This window comes from Felis catus, chromosome A2, assembly GCF_018350175.1.
Source record: "Felis catus isolate Fca126 chromosome A2, F.catus_Fca126_mat1.0, whole genome shotgun sequence".
NCBI lineage: Eukaryota > Metazoa > Chordata > Mammalia > Carnivora > Felidae > Felis > Felis catus.
This window is the reverse complement of record NC_058369.1, coordinates 115,392,837-115,415,796: the sequence shown is the minus strand read 5'-3', so window position 1 is coordinate 115,415,796 and position 22,960 is coordinate 115,392,837. Positions and strand designations below refer to the sequence as shown.

General features: G+C 37.6%; 1 protein-coding gene and 1 long non-coding RNA gene across 9 annotated transcripts in view; one reads left to right on the top strand and one right to left on the bottom strand.

Moving 5' to 3' along the window:
* The window catches only part of LOC109497485, a 46,309-nt gene that overhangs the window by 3,173 nt on the left and 20,176 nt on the right, over window positions 1-22,960 (top strand). The window lies entirely within an intron of this gene.
* Window positions 3,439-22,960, bottom strand: part of KLHL7 (kelch like family member 7) — a 69,923-nt gene continuing 50,401 nt past the window's right edge. For all 8 annotated transcript variants that reach the window (XM_011280429.4, XM_011280428.4, XM_019825599.2 and 5 more), the window contains 4 exons: window positions 13,327-13,567; window positions 10,713-10,914; window positions 5,675-5,772; window positions 3,439-4,761 (listed from right to left, as the gene is read on the bottom strand). In XM_011280429.4, coding sequence (XP_011278731.1) covers window positions 4,478-4,761; window positions 5,675-5,772; window positions 10,713-10,914; window positions 13,327-13,567 — 825 coding nt within the window. In that variant the 3' untranslated portion in view covers window positions 3,439-4,477. The remainder of the gene's footprint in view (window positions 4,762-5,674; window positions 5,773-10,712; window positions 10,915-13,326; window positions 13,568-22,960) is intronic.

Here is a 22,960-nt window from a genome sequence, read left to right as displayed (position 1 = left end):
TGGAAAAATCAGGAGTGGGGTCACAGGAAGGAAACTTCTGATTTCAAGATGGCGGAGTGAAAATACTAATGCCCCCTCCCCTTTCCTCTTAAAAATCATCTCAAAATAAGAGGGAAAAGCAAAAACACCATCTTTCATTATACTAGGAGATAACCAAAATCTCAAACCACAATTTATGAGGACTGAATGCACATGGAAGAATATTCAGTTACTTAGAAGATCAAATATCTATAGGGTGCACGCTGATATCCCTAGAGAAGGCTGAAAAGCCTCAGGAACTAAAAGCCTCTAGGTAACCAGAGAAGAGTAGACTGAAAGTCTGTAAGTGGTGAAGTTAGAATCTAGCTCCATAAATCCACCTAGTGAGGCAACTATTCGTACCTGATGGGAAATAGGTTTTTTTCTTGGAAAAAAAAAAGGGGCGGGTGGGGTGACAGGGGTAACCAGAGAGGCCTCAGAATCCAGGACATCAACGACAAAGGGGAAATTATGGTACTGACAAAGCAACCTATGTTTATTGTCCCCTTTGCCTGAGCTCCAGAAATCCTGCAGCCAGGCTTACAGTCCCCTTTTTCCCCAACTTGCCCTCCCCACCCAAGGTCCAGGAGTTTGGAAGTTTATTTTTTTTGAGAATCAAACATCTCAGAAAAGTGTCTATGAATCTCCGATAGATCCCCAACAAAAATAAGTGGCCAGTTCCTCATCATATGACGAATCTCACTGATAAGTTTTTTTTATAATTGTTTTTACAAGTTTATTTATTTTGAGAGAGAATGGGGAGGGGGGGTGCAGAAGCAGAAAGAGGGGGACAGAGGATCCTGAAGCAGGCTTGGTACTGACAGCAAAGAGACCAACATGGGGCTTGAACTCAAGAACTGTGAGATCATGACCTGAGCCAAGGTCAGATGCTTAACTGACTGAGCCACCCAGGTGCATCAAAGCTCACTGAAAATTAAGCCCACCTCTGTACACAAAAATTATTTTTAAATGTCTCATTTTAAATATAAATACACAGCCAGGGATCAGATATTTGTGTAAAGACTCCAACAGAAAAGAGCAAACAGAAAAAGAAGAGTAAACTGAAAGACATCAAGGTGTATAGAAAACGTTAAACTAAAACATCCCCAGGACAGAATACTATAGGAAAGAATTATTTTTTAAAAAGTGTTCTTAGAAATTAAACATGGCTAGTGAAAACAAATTCAATAGAGGGTTGGAAGATAAAGTCAGAGAAATCCCGTACAAGAACTGACTAAACCAGATCCTGAACCCAATTACTGTTGTTATGAGAGGAGGCTTAAAGGTCTGGGAACTAAAAAGCTTTCTAGTAACATTTCTAGTAACATTTCAGACAATTTCCCAGCACAGACTTTAATTCGGTGTCATGTTGGAATGGACTGAATTTTCTGACATTGTGGGTATATGTTAATGGCATCACCCTTAAAAAGCAAAATTTCCTCCAAATATTTCCCTTACCCTGGCCTACGCGGCAAATCTCAAATTTTTGCTGTTAACAGTATATAAGGCAAAAGGAACATAGACTGCTTGGTTAATATGTGTTTATTTAATGGCTTATTTTTGTGATTCAAAATTTCCTTTAAGATTGTAGGTCAGGTTTTTGAAAGCTAGGTCAAAATTTTAATTGAGTACTGTTTTTTTATAGCAACATTTTTTGAAGACATTAAACTTTTTACGTTCAAGTTGTGATTTTTAAAATTTCAACTAAACTTCTGTCATCAAAATCGTGTCACTGCAAAGGATATAGTATTAACATATCACATGGTGATGAAAAAAAGTAGAGACCTTTATATGAAGGACAGGAATTTTGTGGGGAGGAAAAAGGAATAGAAAAAATACTTGCCGATATATTATGTCATCATTACTCATTATCCTGGCATTGACAGTTTTGCAGAGTATTTCCAAGGCAGAAAATAGGTACTAATTAGTAATTACTAAGATTACTAACACCACCCCCCTCCCCCCAAACCACTTCATTACAATACATCAAATCTTTCTACATACTTACAGTGTGTTCTGGTCAGTTGATACAGCCTAAAGAAAAGGCTAGTCTGTTTAAAAGATTTCAAATAGGGGGTGCCTGGGTGGCTTAGTTGGTTAAGCTTCCAACTTCAGCTCAGGTCATGACCTCAGTTTGTGAGTTTGAGCCCCGACTGCTGTCAGTGCAGAGCCTGCTTCAGATCCTCTGTCTCCCTCTCTCTCTCTCTCCCCCCTCCCATGCTCTCTCTCAAAGACAAACATAATTTAAAAAATAAAATATTTCAAATAGTGCTGCATATTCAATATGGGAGATTACTGTATTAGGTAATATAACTAAATCATGTTAAATGGATGTTCTGCCCTGAAAGAAATTAAACTGGACATTTTTTTTCTAATTCAATTTCACAAAATTCACAACCCAACATAAAAATATTCAAGATAGGCAAATCCAGAGACAGAAAGATTAATGGTTGTCTTGTTTGGGGTACGTAACCAGGATGGATAATGTCCTCCTATAATTCATGTCCACTTGGAAATTCAGACTGTGACCTTATCTGCAAACAGGGTCTCGGCAGATGTTATTATTAAGATCATACTAGACTGAGGGAGGGTAGGTTAGATACAATGACTACTGTCCTTATAACACCACACCAAGATACAGAGACACATAGGAAAGAACATGTGAAGACAGAGGCAGTGATTTTAATGATGCAATTTCAAGTCAATGAATGCCAAGGGTTTCCAACAACCACCAGAAGCTAGGGGAGAGGTGTGGGCACTTTCTGCCTCAGAGCCTCTACCCAGAAGGAGGCAACTCTGTCAACAACCCGATTTAGGACTTTTGGCCTCTTAAACTGAGAAAGAATAAGTTTCTGTTGTTTTAAAGTCACCAAGTTTGTGGTAATTCATTATAGGAGCCACAGGAAACTAATAGAGGGGACAATGGGGACTGATGGCTAATGAGTATGGGGTTTCTTCTCTGTGGTGATGAAAATGTTCCAAAATTGTGATGCTGACTGCACAAGTCTGTGAGTATATTAAAGACCACTGAATGGTATACTTTAAATGGGTGCATTGTAGGATACGTAAATTACATTTCAAGAAAAGTGTTATGTGCATTAAAAACCCTACATAAATAAAAATACTATCACTATGCTTTTTATAATTTCTTTTTCATTTGAACATTTTTAGGATTTAAGATTATAACCCCCATATAAATAAAACAATGAAGATCAAAACAGAAACAATGGTTCACAAGTTTTAAAAACTGTTGCCTAACACGTTTAAAATGAAAGATGAATAAAACTTAGCAGTCTATTTTAAGTTAAAAAATATTTAATATAATTGGATAAAAACACTGATGGTGACAGCTTTACATGGCTCATTCCATACATTCCATAATGTAAAAGGGCAAAACATTACTAGGAAAGAAATGAGTAGTTGGGTTTGTAAAAGATTTATTGACCACATAAAAGCAATTAATACGAGATGACAAACATTTAACTCAAATTATTACAAAACTTTTAGGAGATACCTGGGTCAAACCTCTCTGATGCGTCCTGCTAACAAAAAGAAATCATGTATCTTTTTAAATCCATAAGAAGTTCAAAGTCAACATTGATATTGTATAGCTATCAGTGCTATTCTAGTAACCTAGAAATTTGCTATAAATAGCTTTATCTTTTGCTAATCATTCTTACTATGATTTTATTTTATTTTATTTAACAGTGAGTGAAGAGGCATAATCATTTTTTAACCACGGGGTAAAACAGTACTATAAATTAACCGGCGTGCTAAGCTTGACATTTTGTGTTTAAAAGATAGAATATATTTAATTGAATATATTTCATGAGGACTTGGGTATGTTTCTAAGCCCAAAATGTGTTTATGAAGTTTTGTGAGAGAAAATGTGTATGCCTTGACTCACTCTGGCTTGCTTTTAAAATGGAATAAATTTGGCACTAAATGGAACAAATGAAGACAAGCAAAACTAGGTGAGACTAAGCTGCTTCATCAGAGTTGCCTGTCTTGACTTACACTTCATACTATGTCTTCGTTCTTGACTGAACAGAAACAAGTAGACCTACCTACATAGCACTTCTATGATGTATGAAAATAGAATCTAGAGCTAAGATGAGACTGCTTCACTGACGAGCCAATCCCCACTCTGCCATAATCATAGTTACACATGTAAAATTCATTCAAGAATTTGTATTTTCACCAAATGCTTATGATTTTTCAAGTTTTCTCACTAGGTATGTCTTGGTTAAGTGGCCAGCTAAAATATGGTCTTTGAATTAAGTAAGGAAATTCATATAAAAGAAACATCTATTTTATAGCGATCTTACTTTACTTGAAATTTCCTTAAAAACAAAACTAAACAAAACACCAAACTAAACCTTTGTAACCAAACTCTTGGAACAAAGCACTGGTGGCCATATTTTTGAGTCTCCAATAAATCTTGAAGTCCATTCACTTTTCATGTTTCAAGTGTTTCTTCATTTGCTCCACAAGTATCAACAACACAAATTAAACAACTTGTTACTGGAAAAGCTCGGACTTTGGAGTTGGCAACCCATTTGTCTGTCTCAGTATTATATTCAAGGATGTGTCCTAATCGACCCACACCTTGAAAACCCGCCAAGACATAGACTATAGAGCCAACTGCTGCACACTTCACTGTTACACCCTTCCATGGCATTGGTGAGACCATCTTCCATTCGTTTAATTTAATATCATAATATTCCACGTTGTCCAGGCCACCTTCAAAAGAATAAAATTACATGAACGACTATATGAACAATTCTAAGATCTCTTAAAGTATTATTTTTTTGCATTTCCCCAACATTTTATTGCGAACATTTTCAAACATGCAGAACAGTTAAGAATCTTACAATAAAGCCCAGAAATCCTCCATCTATTCTTATTTTTACTTTAACATAATACAAATTTAACTTAATTTTTACTTGTTGGTTTAGAATCCTAAATATTTATATTTATTTTGCAAAATTAAAAATGTTCTGTTCTGGAAAAGTAAATCAGTGGATTCTCCTTCTGATTAACTTTGATTATAATTATTCAAATTATCCTTCTGGCATTTATCAATTTAGCAATGGCGAGAGACAGGAAAAGGGAAAGAAGGTATTTCTTTGTTATATATTTAAGTAATGCTAAAAGATACTAAAATGAGGTTTGTGGACTATAGATTCAGTCCAGATTCTCCATAAGATTTTTTGCTATAAATTATTTAAGAAAGTAAAAAGTCAAATTTATTTATTTAAAAAATAGTAATATTGATATTTTCATGCAAATTTTAAAAATGTTTAGGAAATTATGCCATGCAGGGTCTCTATACAAATCTTAAAAGCTGTATTTAAAGGTTTTTTTTTTTTTTTTTTTTAATTCCAATGTTTCTGTTACTCAATAAGTTCTTTGGTTATTATGATACTACTACCCAGGAAATGTGTGAGGTGGACATTACCTACATTTCATGGACAGCAATGTTAAATACACTGCAATGTCTCATAAAATAGTTCCCAGAAACTATAAAAATAAGTATAATAATATGTGTGATAAATGCTTGTATTTAGATTTTAAGAAATGTTTACAAAATTTAAGAGAAGGAGGTCTCAGCAAATTCACTGGGAAAGTTAAACAGTGAATTAATATCACATACCCAAGCCATTCTGACCACCTACAGCAAATATCTTGTCTTTTACAAATACCAGTCCATGATTCTTCCTGGCCTCAATCATTGGACACAGCTCAGTCCATCTGAAAATAAAAGAAATTTTTAGAGTACTTGTTCACAGGAAGTAAAGTACTCATACTAATTTATAAGAAAGGTTTGTTATCCCAATTAAAGTGATCATTTACCACCCACCTATGTGTTCACACACAAATACACACACCTGAGAGGCTAGAAAACAAAAGTCTAACATGGTTTTGAGGAATTTATTTAAAGGTCAGGTAAATGGGGATTTTACTCCTTTCAACTTCGATAGAGTATGAGAAATAGAGAATATCTGGAGACTGCTAACACGTCTTTGGAGGAAATCCAATCCCTGTAGTTCACAATAATTTGTTAAAATGGTAACAAAAAGAAAAAAAAAAGGGAAGGTATTTAAGTATAAAATACTAATACTGTCACACATGGTTTTAATTAATATTTATGTATGAGTAAAATACAAATTTAACACTGGGCTCTAGCAATCAGCAAATGAGTAGTATCTGTTACTATTCACATGTTCACCTTCAAATGTACACTTGAACTTTATAGGCAGCTCTAGTAACAAAAGTACTGTCACTGTGTCTAATTTAATACCTTATTAGCATGTTATTTTGTTCACAGCCACTACTATATGTAATGAGACTGAGAATATAAATGTGGACACAAGTGTCGAAGAATACTAAATCATAGCTAACAGCCTCATACACACAGACAACTGTTACTTTTTTCTATGAGACTCAATCCCTTCTTTTGCATATAATCCAATATACCCAATTGACATTTCTGACTGTGAAGGGAGTACTGGCACACAGGCTTGTTTGTGTCTCAACAGCTAACATATCAAAAGTCTCCAAGCTGGGGCGCCTGGGTGGCGCAGTCGGTTAAGAGTCCGACTTCAGCCAGGTCACGATCTCGCGGTCCGTGAGTTCGAGCCCCGCGTCAGGCTCTGGGCTGATGGCTCAGAGCCTGGAGCCTGTTTCTGATTCTGTGTCTCCCTCTCTCTCTGCCCCTCCCCCGTTCATGCTCTGTCTCTCTCTGTCCCAAAAATAAATAAACGTTGAAAAAAAAATTAAAAAAAAAAAAGTCTCCAAGCAAAAACAAACAGGAAATTGGACATAAGTGTAACTCTTTAATATGATTATTTATATCTCTTATTTAAAAAATTTTTTTCTTTAATGTTTATTTATTTTTGAGAGAGAGAGCGCACGAGCAGGGGAGGGACAGAGAGAGGGAGTCACAGAATTCAAAGCAGGCTCCAGGCTCTGAGCTGTAGGCATAGAGCCCGACGTGGGGCTCGAACTCACAAACCGTGAGATCATGACCTGAGCCGAAGTTGGACACTTAACCAACTTACCCGCCCAGGCACCCCTATCTCTTCTTTTAAAAGTTAAATTTATAATTTTTTCAAAATAATTAGGACATAATGATTAACTGAAATATTAGCAACTGTTTTGTTGCTTTATATCTATAAATTTTGTTTGTTTTAAAAGATATTTGAAAGTCACCACTCTCATTTTCAGAGCACTCTGTAAGGTGAGGTGGACAACACACTGGTCCTTTTTTTTTTTTTTTTTTTTTTTTTCGGGGTAAATACACGTGCTCGCCCATGCTGGTCTTTTCCAGCAAACAGCTCAGACATGGGAGCCACACTGGACCTCCACTGCCTTTCCACGCAGTGAGCTTCAGATGGTGAGCTGTCAAAATGCAATAAACATAGTATTTGACTTGGAAAAATTCAAAATATATACCCCTTTCTTCTCCACATATGTCCGTGATATAGTGTAAGAGTGTATTTGTATGTATGGTAGGTGGTCTGATGCTAATGATGGTTTGACTTACGATTTTTTGACTTTATGATAATGCGAAAGTGAAACACATACAGTAGAAACTGTGCTTCACATTTTGAATTCTGATCTTTTCCTGGGCCAGCTGTATGATACTCTCTCGTGATGCTGGCCAGCAGCAGTGAGCCACAGCTCCCAGTTAGCCAGATGATCACGAGGGTGAACAACTGATACACTTAGGACCATCCCGTACTTGTACAGCCATTCCGCTTTTCACGTCCAGTATTCAATATATCACATGACCTATTCAACACATTATAAAATAGTTTTTGTGTTAACTGATTTTGCCCAACTATAGGCTACTGTAAGTGTTTTGAGCATGTTTAAGGTAGGCTAGGCTAAGCTATGATGTCCAGGTTAGGTGGAGTAAGTGCATTTGCAAGGTAACAATATTTTCAACTTACATTGGGTTTATCAGGATGTAACCCCACTGTAAGTAGAGGAAGATCTTTGTAGCTAAGTCTCCTGAAGGTTTAGAGTAGGAAGTTTCCCAAAATACATTTTCTTCTTCCTGTAATTTCATATGTGGAGTATGTACTGTGTCCATGCTCTCCCCAACCTGAACTTTAGTGTTTAGAAGTTTTTCTTAAAGTTCTGACTGCATAAACTGTGTCATGTTGTTTCCACAGGCTTCATTTCTTAGCCTCCAATTAAACCAGTTACAAAACACTTAAAAAAGGAAATCACTGTAGCATATAACTTTTCATTTTGGGATGTGAATCATTATAGTCACACTAGCTTTTCACTTAGGGTAAAGTTAAGGGCATTGATGAGAATATAGAGAATTTAGGTTTCATACATAAGCTCAATATATACAAAAGAAATGCTAAGTTGTGTAAGTTTTAAAATATTCCCCTAAATTGAATGTATTGATCCAGTTTTAAAAAATATTGAGGTTGTAGGCGCGCCTGGATGGCTCAGTCGGTTGGGCGTCCGACTTCGGCTCGGGTTATGATCTCATAGTTCGTGCGTTCGAGCCCCGCACTGGGGCTCTGTGCTGACAGCTCTGAGCCTGGAGCCTGCTTTGGATTCAGTCTCCTTCTCTCTCTCTCTACCCCTCCCCAGCTTGTGCTCTGTCACTCTCTGTCTCTCAAAAATAAGTAAATAAATAAATAATAATAATAATAATAATAATAATAAAATATTGAGGTTGCAGAGGTGCCCAGGTGGCTCAGTCAGTTAGGCATCCAACTCTGGATTTCAGCTCAGGTCATGCATGATCTGATGGTGTGTGAGACTGGGCCCCATGTAGAGTTCTGCACCGGCCTGCTTGGGATTCTCTCTCTCTCTGCCCTTCCCCAGCTACTGCTCTTGCTCTCTATCTCTCAAAAATAAATAACTTTAAAAAAAATATTGAGGGGCAGAATTCCTTTATACTTCTTCCCTGCTGCTATGAATAAGAATATACTAATTTACACTGACAGTGCCTGAATGAAGATCTCAAAATTTAGAATCCTGGTGTTTATCTGGTATGGGTTCTACTTTAAGAGATTTTTTTTAGAAATGAAAAAAATAATTAGGCAGCAGGATGAATGAGACCACAGTTTTCCAACTAATATGCAGTACTAGTTTTTGAGCATAAAATTTCTCAGAGGCAAAGCAGAGGTATCTCAGGGATACAGGAGGGAAGAGAGTTGGCATACACCCCCCTCCTGTAATTTGGGACAAGATGGGGTGGATAGCTCAGCTGACGGATGATGGGATGAGATAAGGGGTATCCCTAGTGTGTTCTGGCAAGTACAAAGGTATATTTTGAAAAACACTGAGGAATAGTAAATTTGATGATCTCTGAGAGATTTTCTAGTCTCAACACTTCAGCAAAGGTAAGTTTCAAGATAAGTTGCTTTCAATTCTATTACTAGCACTGGTAACCAGCTGGGCAAAAAAAAAATGAGAAAAGAACAATTGTAACTGCAGCTTTGTTTGGGGAAGGAATTACTGATTTTAAATCCTTTAAAAATGGGTGAAAGTATAAGTAAATAATGGTACATGGCTAATCACATTTTATAATTAAATTATTACTTTTCACTAAAAAAAAAAATAGCTGGAGTAGAAGACTTCTATGTTTTATAAGCTGACAATATTTCCTAAATGTAAAACTTGAACGTAAGACTTATGGTGCAGTTCTTTGGCATAATGTTTAAGTTGAACATATTTACCTAATAATTGGTTCTGGTAAAGGAAGAACAATGCTTTCAAATCAGTAAGTTACTTGTCTTACCAAATCTCTTTGGCTGTTTCTGAGTATCAAAAAAAGGTCTGACTTGGATATTACCTGTGGTCATTTCCTTATTAGTTTAATGGCATTTTACTTACCCACGCCCCCTACTGTTCAGTAATTTGCACATCAGCTTTGTCTTTGTCTACATTGAACAGGTTCCATCATTAATTATAAGGTCAGAAAAGCTGCCTAACCATTTATTTCTTTAGCATTTTGTCTTTAAAAGAGCAGTTACTTACTTCCTAGATTTAAGAATGATCTTACTGGAAAAATATGTATCTACCCATACAAACTCAGAATTAAGACATTATACCTAGGGGTACAATTTATTAATGATACAAACCAATCAATATATTGATATTCCCAATTAAAGGCAAATTTACTACTGATCATAAATTTTTCCCTCTCCTCTCCTACATTTCCTGACCTCAAACAAAAGTATTTTATGACTTTGATGAATCAAGTCATACTTGTCCCATTCACAGCATTTGCTGCACAAACAAGAACAGAAAGAGAGCAGCTCCCACAGGGTATATAAGGTCAAGCCATTTCTTAAAGCATAGAGGAGTGGTCCAGGCCATGAATGTCCCAAACCTAGCACATTCCCACGCGTATGCACATTCTTGATACGAGAACTAAATTCTTCTGTTGGGCTCCTTTGCCTTTTGCCATCCTCTTCCTCTGAGCTTACATACAACTAACTGAAAGAAGACTTTTTTTTTGTTTATACAGTGTAGTTTTAATGAGTTATGCATAAGGTTATTCCCACACACTTCTACACACACATAAGTTTACAAACCCTTATATCTAAAGAACGATGTTACTTAAAAGGCGAATTATACCCAGTGTGATTTCAATGACTTAAGAACAGGTCTGTTCTTGCATGATTTTAAAATAGGACTTTTAAACTGATACATACGTTTCTGTGGCAGGATCATAAACCTCACAGGAATTCAGCACGCGCCCAGAAACATTGTTCCCTAAACTTCCACCACAAACATAGATCAGGCCGTTGGCTTCCACCATCCCGTGGCTGCAGCGCTGAGTCAACATGCTGGGCTTTGTGTGCCAGCTTTCAGTTCTTGTATCATAGCACTCAAATAAATACAGCGCTGAGTTTCCTGTAGAAGAAAAGGCCCAACCAGACTTAGTGTGTGTGTGGGCTTGGAGTCAGCTGATTGTAGAAGTAAGTCACTAGTTACTGGAGGGAGGAATTTACAGTTGTAGAGTCTTTTCTAAACTTAATTAACAATAACAGCAAAATGTAGGAATAGCTTAAGAAAAAGCTAACCCTGTTTGTACAGACCTTAGAAAATATTAAAAAAAAAAAAAAAGGATCTGCTGAAGATACCTATTTATTGGTAATTAATTTAGGAAAAGAAATTGGTTTGAATTCAGAAGAAAAATTAAATAAATAACATTATGTATGTCTTCAAGCCCAGTTATGCATGATGGGAATTATCCAAACTTCAAATGTTTATAGAGGAGAAAACCACAGTTATTTATAGATGATAAATCCATACCTTAAACTCTGAAAACTATGATCTGCTAATATTCTAAGGATTATAATTTAACATTCCGTAATAGTCACTGCACCATTAACAAAACTATTCTTCCTGACTACTCTTAGTGGTTGTGTGAGTAAGCCCTGAAGTCATGCTGGGCCATTCTGAAGTATATTCTCAAGGTACCACTGCATGACTCTGGTGTAATTTGATTATACATTTTAATAGCAAAACATATATTCATCCTGTTTTGCAACTTCTGCAAGTTATAGGGGCTCAATAGAGAATTTTAGAAATAATACTAATGAAGAAACAGGTGCTTTTTTCCTTCCGAAGAAAAACGTTAAAATTTAACCAAATGATTTCTCATCTCCCACTCTTCTGGACTTTGCTAATGCTTAACAACACCCTTATAATTCTCAACCACAACCAAGGTCTACAGAAGGCAAAATTCAGGGAATAACAAATGGAAGAAGCAACTGTCCTGATTAACATTAACTTCTTTTTAACTTTTAGAACATTTTCAATTTGATAGATTCAATTGGTTGATATTAAGGGGAAATACAGAGTATGTGGCAGATATAAGAAATTACTCTTTAAGTAAAAAACTCAGTAATTGCTGAAGAAGTAAAGTTACATATTATGCTTTCTATAAAAAGTGTATCTATAGAACAGTTACTTTCTATTATCTTTAGTATTTATTGTGTTTGAAATATGTCTTCATAGACGTTCTATGAAGAATGCTTTTAAAGGGGGGAAAAGAAAAAAAAGGAAAAAAAAGAAAGGGGGGAAAAGGTCACTTCTTAAGTCACATTTTAAAAATCTTTAATTTTTCTGGGTTTCTTGGGTGTCACGAGGATGAGTGTCCAACTCTTGATTTTGGCTCAGGTTGTGATCGAGCCCTGCATGGGGTCCCATGCTGACAGCACGGAGCCTGCTTGGGATTCTTTCCCTTTCTCTCGGACCCTCCCCAGTGCTTGTTCATGCTCCCTCTCTTTCAAAATAAACTTAAAAAAAAAAACCTTTAAATTTTCTAATATTTTAGAATCTAAGTATTTTTGACATCTAGTGGGGGAGTAAAAACATCAAACAGATAAATATGCTGACCAAAAGTAAAACATTCTCTGGCCTAATATAAAATTATCAAAGAAAATAAAGACTTAATTAACATTTAAATTCTGTACCTTAGGTTTACTTGGTCTTCCTAGTTTTCTTTATAAACCCATTATTTAGCTAAAGAAATTATCTGAAAAGGTAAAAGCATGTAAATGCTATTATATATCCAGTCTGCGCCTAGAATATTCATTTAGAAAAACTACTCATTTAGAAAAAGACCACTCCTGATGCTAACAAATTATCCATTAAAGAGAAAGGTGTTTTACACCCAAGCCCATATGCTGTTCTAAAAAGGCAATATAGATTTTATTTATTTTTAAAAAAAAATTTTTTTTTCAACGTTTATTTATTTTTGGGACAGAGAGAGACAGAGCATGAACGGGGGAGGGGCAGAGAGAGAGGGAGACACAGAATCGAAAACAGGCTCCAGGCTCTGAGCCATCAGCCCAGAGCCTGACGCGGGGCTCGAACTCACGGACCGCGAGATTGTGACCTGGCTGAAGTCGGACGCTTAACCGAGTGCGCCACCCAGGCGCCCCATAAAAAGGCAATATAGATTTTAAAAGCAAGAACGTAGTAAAGAGATCTTAAAGAGTCTATGAGTGAGCCACACTCTGAAATCGTTAAAGCAAATATTATGTATCTTAAAGCAATCTACATAGAACTAAAATCTAGACGGCATGAGAGAAAAAACGGGACAGTTAACGTAACTTAGGAAGCTGAAGTTCTTGTAAAATTAACGAAGTAAGGTAAACCTTCAGGGAAATGGGCTGTACAATGTGACAGATGTGTATGTAAGTTATGTTAAAAAGACCATACCAGTTGTTTATATAAATATGAAAAGCCAAGAAACTTTACCAAGATACTTGGTAAAACGCTTTTTGCAAACAAAGATACCGAGTAAGTCCTTACCGACTTCGGAACCTCCAGATGTATAAATTTTGCCTTCTGCAGCACAGGCAGCAAGGCTGTCTCGAGGTGTCGGAGGGCCCAGTTTGGAATACCAGCTATCCTTCACGACATTGTAACAATCCATTCGTTTTATGGGGAAAAGCTGAGAGCCCCCCAAAATGTACACTACGTTGTCCCAAAACACACATGCTGCATCCCTTCGTTTTTCAAAGGGGCAGCGGATGTCTGTCCAGCTATAATCCTGTAACAGGAAAAAAATGGTCAGTAATGCAAAACTTATCAGGTGATAAGATGATCTTATCTTATTGATCAGATGAGGCATTGATCTGATGAGGCAAATTGATACAGATGAGGCAAAGACATAGTTGAGAAAATACAAAATGTGAGTTTGTTAATTTACTAGAGTACATATCACAATGTTTGGCTTGAGACATTACCTAACTTAATCTTGTGTGAGTTCTTCAGAATGTGTGTTAGGTGGGGGCAGAGGGCGAGAGGAAGATAGTGGCTGCTTTGGGTGTTTTCTGGCTCCAGATTAAACTGTCACACATTTGAATGCATCCCTACCACCAGTCTCCCATTCCTTCTGTTACTAAGCATAATAATACAAGAAAATTCTAAAATAAGTACTTTTGTTACTTAGACAAAGACCCATTTCAAATGTAACTCTAGCCATCCCTTCCCTGCCAGATACACTGAGAGATGTAAATAATCATTGGCTAACATGAAGTTTAAGGTGCTGTGATCTTCCTGACATCTAAGGCGAGAAGGTATTTTGTGGACTTCTGTAATATTAACTTTTTAAAAATATTCAGTTGAGCCAGTTTATTCAGATGGACTCTTAAAGCTTTGATTATTTACTATGGAATACTTGAAGAATCTGTTTCAACTAGTCTGGAAGCTCACTTTTTTCTTCCCAGTGATTAAAAATGAGCACATAATTAGTACTTCACAATAAGGGTGGTTCACAGCACCATTTAGTTTCCTCACTAAAGGAGAAAAAAGAAAAAGGATACCTTTTTCTGTGTAAATGTATGGGGATTCTCCCAAAGCTACAGCATCTTTGATTCCACCACCCCCCCTTTTTTTTTTTTTTTTTTTTTGAACAAGGAAGCTATAGTGTTTCTGCTGCTTTCTGAAAATGTCTAAAAATAATTTGGGTCTGGCAGAAATCCAAACAATTCCTGCTGTCACTGAGCAAAGCAGTGTGTGTGTGATTATTAACGCTCAGTGCCCTTTGGGAAAATCTGATGGATATCTGTCACACTAGCGCCCACTGTTTTAGGCATTCATCAGATTAGATCAAAGCATCATACAACACCAGGAAGTCTCAGGAAAAAGAGCCCCTTATGCAGAGCACCTTGACTCCTTGTGATGATGAACATTCTGCTCTTTAGGTGACCAGAAAAACAAGAGACTTTTTATTTTTTAATACGAATTCTCTTTTTCTTTTAATGTTTATTTTTATTTTTGAGAGAGAGAGAGAGAGAGAGAGAGAGAGAAAGGGCAACAGAGGATCTGAAGCAGGCTCAGTACTGAGTGCAGAGCCTGATGTGGGGCCTGAACTCACAAACCGCGAGATCATGACCTGAGCTGAAGGCAGATGCTTAACTGACTGAGCCACCCAGGCACCCCTAGAAAAACAAGAGTCTTAATCCTTGCTTTATTCTCAATTTGGGATCCCCCTGGGTTACTCAGTGGTATACCTATGGCAGGCATACAAAACTATAGGATAAATATAACATTTTCCCAAAGTTTGTTTCGCTCAATGGACACTGAAAAATGGGAAAATTATTTTAAAAATTTGTTTTCTTAGAGTTGCATACCACAGAATGAAAAAAAAAATAAGAAAGTAATGACCATACTCTACAGGGAATGATCCCTCAAAAGTATAAACTAATGACTCTTACATATTCTGCAAATCTACTCATAATTCCTACCTGACCAACTTTATAAGTAGAGAACTTCAGTTTCATTAATAAGATACATTGTTAATTCACTGAATCTCAAGTCTTGCCACTTTTACACCCAATTTATTTGATATTATTAGAAAGCAATATGGGAACTTTCCCATAATTTCTAAAGATATTCTCAAGAACATTATCTTTTCCTGCTCTTCCTTTATTTCAGGATGAGAAAGTGGGTGATATATCCTTTTAAATGATCTCTAAGACCCGCTACTCTTCAAATTAAAAATAACTGCCCATGTATGAGCTGGGATTAAACACACAAACAAAATACTTTTTCTTTTAGCTAAATGAGTTTGAACATTTAGATGCTAGGATATGAAGTTCCAAAAAGAAAAGAAAACAAAACAAATAACTCCCAAGAGTTTGATAATAGAATAGTTCTAACTTTTGATACTACCCAAGGGTTTGAGTAAGGAATAAATGAGTTCTCATATGTACCTGTCACATAGGGCTTAGGCTTCAGATTTAAGGATTAAAATAAATTGTGCTCTTAGAACTATAAGCTCAAGGGAAAAATGATTATCCAGTGTGTGTGCACACATGTGTGACCAGGAACAGATAGGCACATGCACATGCTTGTATCTACTTGCAATTTGGGCCCTGATTTCTTTAGAAATCCTCAAATTTTTAAATCTTTTTCAATTCTCCAAATACTGTCATTGGTCAATGTACATTGTAGACGCTAAGCTTGATAAATACTAACTACATATAATATTCTTACCTAAGAGTTCCTCTTCAAGGCAGATAGATGAAATAACCTTTGCAAGAATTTTACCTAGAATGTAAATCCGACTTTATTTCAGCTAAAATTTAATGTTTTATATTTTAGCTCATTAAATATACCTGTCAGGTATACACAGGTATGCACCTGTGCTTGAAAATACCTGGCTTTGGTTGTATCCATGTATGAGGGAAGGGAGCTTTTTTACTCCCATGTACATATGGTAGATCTCACTCCCATCTACTAACTCCCCCCATCTACACTTCATCCAAAACAATACTAAGAAGGTGATTTGATGTTTGCCCTTTAATAACTTGTTATACTGCCTAGGAGATAATGTGTGCAGTTGAGAGAGCAAGCAGAGAGGGTAAAAATACAGATTAATAGTCTGACTTAAAGCCTCTGTGGGTAGGAATGCCAGGTCTTATCCTAGCAATAGGACCATTCCCAACCCGGGGCCTGCAGGTAGAGGAAGGGTTGCTTATGGCTCTGAGCTCCTAGGCTACAGGTCAAGTTAGACATGCAGCTTTCCTCTAAGTCCAGACACATACATAGCACTAGAGTTACATTGTATATGTGTGGGCATGGAACTGTTACTCTAAAAACAATGTAACTCAGTTAAGTTTTATTGAGTATCAATTTGATGCACATTTCTGTGCCTGACTGCTGATATGAAAGTGGGATAACTGGAAAGCCTGGAAAAGACACAGGTAGAAGGAAGTTTTGACACATCACTCATTTATGCATCCACACACATATACACTCGTGTATAAAATCCTGTCTTCCTTTATCCTTAGCCTTTCTTGTCTCTGCTGTGATATATACCACATTCAAGATTTTTTTCAAGCTCAAGGCTTCTTTCCTTTTTGTAGGCTTCCCTGTCTTTTTCTGAATCCCCACCACACTTAAGTCTGGGCTTGATGACTGAGCACTCCATTACATCGTGTCCTGTATGATTTTCCAGCAGTGGTGTGGTACTACAGTGAGATGCTTCTTGAGGTGAGGGGCTGTAATCGCCTCTCTAAATCCCTCAAGGCAAAAATATCAGCTTGCTGTTTTCCTTGAGAGTAAGGACTGATTTTATACAATCTGCATTCTGAAAACACATGAATCTTCAAAAAATAAAGACACCACACACAGATATTTTAACAATCAAGACAAGCAAAATCCAAAAAAAAAGAAATACTTTTTATTTTTAAGACTCGAGAATTTTATTTTGGATCATTTTGAGAGGAAACCAAGCAAACATAGGAAAGATGGGGTCTTAGAAAAAAAGGAAAACAAAATTAACAAAACGGCAAAAAAATTAAATAAATAAAAGAAAAAAAACCCTTAAGATTTCTTGCAGAAACTTCAAGGAGTCAATCTAATCTGAGTTTACAATGTCCAAATTGTAAGCACTTTCTGTAAAGCCATTATCTGACTTATTTCAAGCACTTCCCCTTCCAGGAGCTATGCTGAAATATCTTAAAACATTTTATTTAATTTCCTCAATAATTCCATGAGGAATAAGCTTATTTTATAGATGATGATATCTTAGAGAGTTAAGTACCATGTCAAGATCACAGGGTTAGAAAGTAGTGAATCCAAGATTTAAGTCCCAATCTGTCAAGACTCCAAAGCTGTTATCTTAACTCCTACACTGCCCTGCTCTCTAAAAATCTTCTTATAGGGCCTCCTCGAAAGAACACTGGACTGGGAGTGGAATAATCTGGGTTCTTCTTATTCCTGTTGTATTTCTAGCTAAGTCACTGTGGGCATTTGACTTGACATCAAAGGACCTGAACCACCCTCATCTACCAATCAAGATGTTGGCAAGAGGGTCACTGAGGTCCTCATGCACAGTCTCCATATCTTATCACTTAGAAAAATAATAATTGAGCACTAAAACCACAGCCTCTCTGAAAACAGTGATTTCCCCCATGTCTTTGTATGGTATTTGGCCGAGGGCTTAGCGTACTGATGGGAATGTTTTTATTGGGAGATAGGCCAGATTTGTGGAAATGTGTCATTCAACTGAACCACCTTCATTTTTGACTTTTTAAAAAAAATTTTTTTTTTCAACGTTTATTTATTTTTGGGACAGAGAGACAGAGCATAAACGGGGGAGGGGCAGAGAGAGAGGGAGACACAGAATCGGAAACAGGCTCCAGGCTCTGAGCCATCAGCCCAGAGCCCCACGCGGGGCTCGAACTCCTGGACCGCGAGATCGTGACCTGGCTGAAGTCGGACGCCCAACCAACTGCGCCACCCAGGCGCCCCCATTTTTGACTTTCTAAAGGTCAGACTGTAGATGCTGCACGGGGCTCCTAGTCCAATGAGTCAGTTCCTCATTGTAGTGATGTCTTTAAACTATACTGACTCCAGTGTGCATCTTGTCACTCTAGTCCCTGGGCCTCTGGTGGCTGCACTACTGAGGTACAGGAAACCTATGACCCACCAACCAACAGTACCTGATGTTAGGAACCAAGCTTTTATCTACTTTTTTGGTAAACTGAAAGAGTTTCCATCTTTATCCTTAGCTAGAACAATTCTTCTCCTAGGAATTTACTCTCCAGAAAAAATTGGGACAGTGTAAAGTTGGCATATACAAGATGTTTCACTGCAGGGGTATTTTAACAGGGAAAAATGGGAATTAGGCCAAATGTGCATGAAGAAGATAAGCATTAAACAAATTATGGTATATCCTTAGCTTCAGATAAATTATGTTATATCCCTATGATGGAACACTCTGTAGCCCTTTGAAAGGATGGTATTTTCACTGACATGAAAATACTTCCACAATATAAATGCCGAAAGAGTAAAAAATAGTTTTTACAAGATAGCGTGTACAGTATGATCTCATATATGTAAAATGAGAGGACTGGAATGATATTCACTAACTTCTGAGAACTGTCGTTTGATACTGGGAGTGCTTTGGCTTTCTCCTTTATATTCTTGCTATATTTGAATTTTCTACATGTGTTTATTGAAACAGAAAAAGTAGGGGCACCCGGGTGGCTCAGTCGGTCAAGTGTCTGACTTTGGCTCAATTTATGACCTCATGGTCCATGGGTTCGTGCCCCATGTCGGGCTCTGTGCTGACAGCCTGGAGCCTGCTTGGGAGCCTGTGTCTCCGTCTCTCTCTGCCCCTCCCTTGCACTCTGTCTTTCTCTCAAAAATAAACAGTAAAAACAAACAAACAGAAAAAGTAAATACATCAATCAGGCAAATGGTAGCAAAAGTATGGTACAAGGTAAACAACTTCTCAGAGCAGATGTTTATAATAGTGCTAATGTTTTAACACTAAGGTGGAAGTAAAATTAATTTCAGGGTTTAAGAACTGAAACACATAAATAGCTATTATACTATGAGGCTGAGTTTCAACTACAGGACAGATCAGAAGCAGTCTTTCTGCCTTCCTTCCAAACAGCACACTTACCAGGGCACTCTGGTTTTCAGAAGTAAACATTTGCCAAGTAATTTCTCAGTCCATACCCATTTTGAAATACACTATTTTCAACAGGGTCACACAAATATTGCTGAGAACATATTAACCTTCCAAACTCCAGAAAGGGATTTAAATAATCAGCCATTAGGAGAAAACGCTCTTGTAATTTAAGTTCTTCAAGAAATACAGCATTGTAGTTAGGAAGAAAGGGCTTCCACAGTGGGGGCTGGGTGGGGCATGGCTGTGCTGTAGTAAACTGTGAGATAAATAAGGAACAACAAGCATGTAAGTGGCCATTTCTCAGCTGTTAATGATTGTTAAAATTAGCAAGGAGCCTGAAGGAAGGGCAGAGACCTGATAAAAGGGAATTACTGATTAAGAATAAGTGCTGCTAGGTGTCTGGGTGGCTCAGTAGGTTTAAGTGTCAGACTCAGTCTCAGCTCAGATCTTGATCTTGGGGGTCATGAGTTCAAGCCCCACACTGGGCTCCACCCTGGGCGTGGGGCCGACTTTAAAACAAAAAACCTGCTGCTTTATAAAGTCACAAAATGTCTTCCCTTCAACTCTCAGATGAATACCATACCACCAGAAAACAAAACTCAAACCTGAATTACTCAGAAATTTAAATATGAAATGAAGCTCAATGCAAAAGTGGACCCTGAGAAGGATGTTAGGCTTTATAACAGCCCTTGTGCTTTGCGTAGAGAATCCACGAAGCACCCCTATGCTAGCACTCTGCCAGTTACTTCAACACAAGATCTGCCTTTACAGCCCTAACGCGGGATTGCAAATCTTGGCACAGGAAGGCACACTACGCTTTAAATGACTGTCTCAAATCTTGAAATGCAGTAACAGACTCATTTAATAAACTGTTCTCACTAGATGGGATGAACATCTGCTGTCTCAGATGGACAGAGTAGGGGAGATGCTGCACAAGGGCAAGAGGTTTGGAAGAGTTGGGGAAGGTGAAGAGACAAAGGAGATGAACACAGGAAGATGAGAAGCCTTTTTATGTTTAAGTATGGAAGATGAAGAATCCTAAAGATGTGGCAGGGAGAAGCTGAGTGAGTGAAGGTCAAAGAAAAGATGGAGTCAAATGAACATAACTGATGCTCACACAAATGCTGAGAAGATTTAAACTTTCTTAACAGACCAGAAATCTTAAGTTTAGAAAGACTGATTTGCCTTAGTTCATATACCCTAAACTTGAAATGCTCTTTCTCCTAAAGAGGTGCTTTCATTTACAAAAACAAAACAAAACAAAAGTGACCAACCAACAGAACAAACAAAACAAAGAAAAAGAACCAAAAAAAAAAAAAAAAAAGGCATCACAAAAGAAAAATGACCAATGGCCTAGTCCTTCAGTTCTTCCACCTACATCTAATTTCTTTTTTTAAAGCACAAAGTTAGATTCCATTCAGCTAAGTAATACTTTGGAAGCTCACATGAAAAATTTTATTTTTTTTTTAATTTTTTTTTCAACATTTATTTATTTTTGGGACAGAGAGAGACAGAGCATGAATGGGGGAGGGGCAGAGAGAGAGGGAGACACAGAATCGGAAACAGGCTCCAGGCTCTGAGCCATCAGCCCAGAGCCTGACGCGGGGCTCGAACTCACGGACCGTGAGATCATGACCTGGCTGAAGTTGGACGCTTAACCGACTGCGCCAGCCAGGCGCCCCATGAAAAATTTTAATAACCATACTTATCAAACCAAAAAGATGCAAACATACTTAGGACTCAATATATTCTTGTCTTTTCTCTTTCTTCCTATCCAAACTCTACCAGTAAGTTTCCCTCAAGAAAACCTCCATGAAGCTTCCATGGACAAATCCAACTCAGGTGGAGCTCTTCATATCAACAAGCCATTACTGTCCATCCCATATTGGGACTTTTGATTGGCTGTGTTCAGTGGCTTCCTCACTGACCTCAGCCTCTAACTGCTTCCTGCTTCTAGACATAGTCCATACAATATGTTCTGTTGTTTATAACTGCTGAGGATAATTTTCTCTTAAAACCTGATCATCAATTTTCAAAGAAAATAATCACAGCAAACCTATTTGGACGTGATTTAATACTTCTAGGATGACAGATCTTACTGTGCCTCTGGGTCATCATATGAACAATTACCCAAATTAGCCAAGAGAAAATTCCAAGTGCCATGGTAGTGGTAATTTTTCTACTTCTCTGAGGATTACCCTCAACCTGACCCTTATCCCTGTAGTCCTGTGTTCATATGCCCACTACTCTCTGGCTCATTTCAGAATGGCTGGAGTCTTTAAAACACCACCACACACAGATACCATGTTTAGTTTTCTCATTCCTTCCCCCTTACACCCCTTGATCAAATACCTACTGCTCTATTACAGAAACAAAACAAAATAATAAACTACAGCTCTATTTCTGCTCTCTCCCAGACTTTTTTAGGGGATTGATCTGTTAATTTATGATAACTATGGCTTACAGAGAATGAGTCTGGTATCATCCCTCCTGTGGTTAGCTGTACTTCACTGGGGTTTCTTGCAGATGCAGTGACTAAACACAAAAAGAAACAGATCCCTGAAGGGTGACAGCAAGGGGCTGTCAGGTTGATTTTAGAATAAAACTACAAAATAGTGTGTGGTGGACATGCTTGAAAAGAGAAGAACTGAGGCTCTCAATATTTTAGAAGACATTTTAGGAAGGAAGAGCACTCTCCTGAGAATTTACTTCAGAATGTACTCCAGTCTCTTCCATATGAATGTGAGTACCACCTCTCTAACCAAACTGCATGCAAACAAGCTTACAGAACAGCTACTGTGCCCAAGCTGCAGAGGACCTTATTACCACTGGATGCCTATTATAACGACAACTAAGGAAGCTGAAGGGATACCCAGGGTGACCCACACTTGCATTCCAACAATGTCGGCCCCTGGGCACACAGCCAGGATCCAATCCACTTGGGATGACTGCTGCCCACTTTGGATATTTTGTTCCTATGGGCGCTCCTGATCCTTTTAGCAGTGCTCTTCCTTTTACCTCTGTGCACTGCTTCTACAGCACTCTTTTGCTGGTGGCAAACACAACTGATACACTCTCATACAAACTTTGTTAATTTTTTAGTTAAGTAATCTCTACATCCAATGTGGGGCTCAAACTCACAACCCTGAAATCAAGAGTTGCTCTTTGACAAAAGAGCCTGCTCTTCTAGGTTCCCCATGTGCCTTATTAACTTTTTAATTTAAGATTTACACTTCTTCGTGTACATGTCTTTTAAAATAATATGCAATGTATAACTGCCCATTTCCACCCTGATCACAGAGTGGGACTGTCTCCTCAGTGAAGGCCTGTTTAAGAGGTAAGGTGGCTATGATGCTGTGAGAAAAAGCACTGTGAAGCACACTGATACCTATAACAAACAATATTTCCAGCAGGAAAATGTGTTCTGAGTGGAAGGTAACTTCATTTCTTTTGATTCAGCGGCCACCTATGTTTAAACCCAGTCCTATAAAACTGACAAAACTGCTTGTGAAG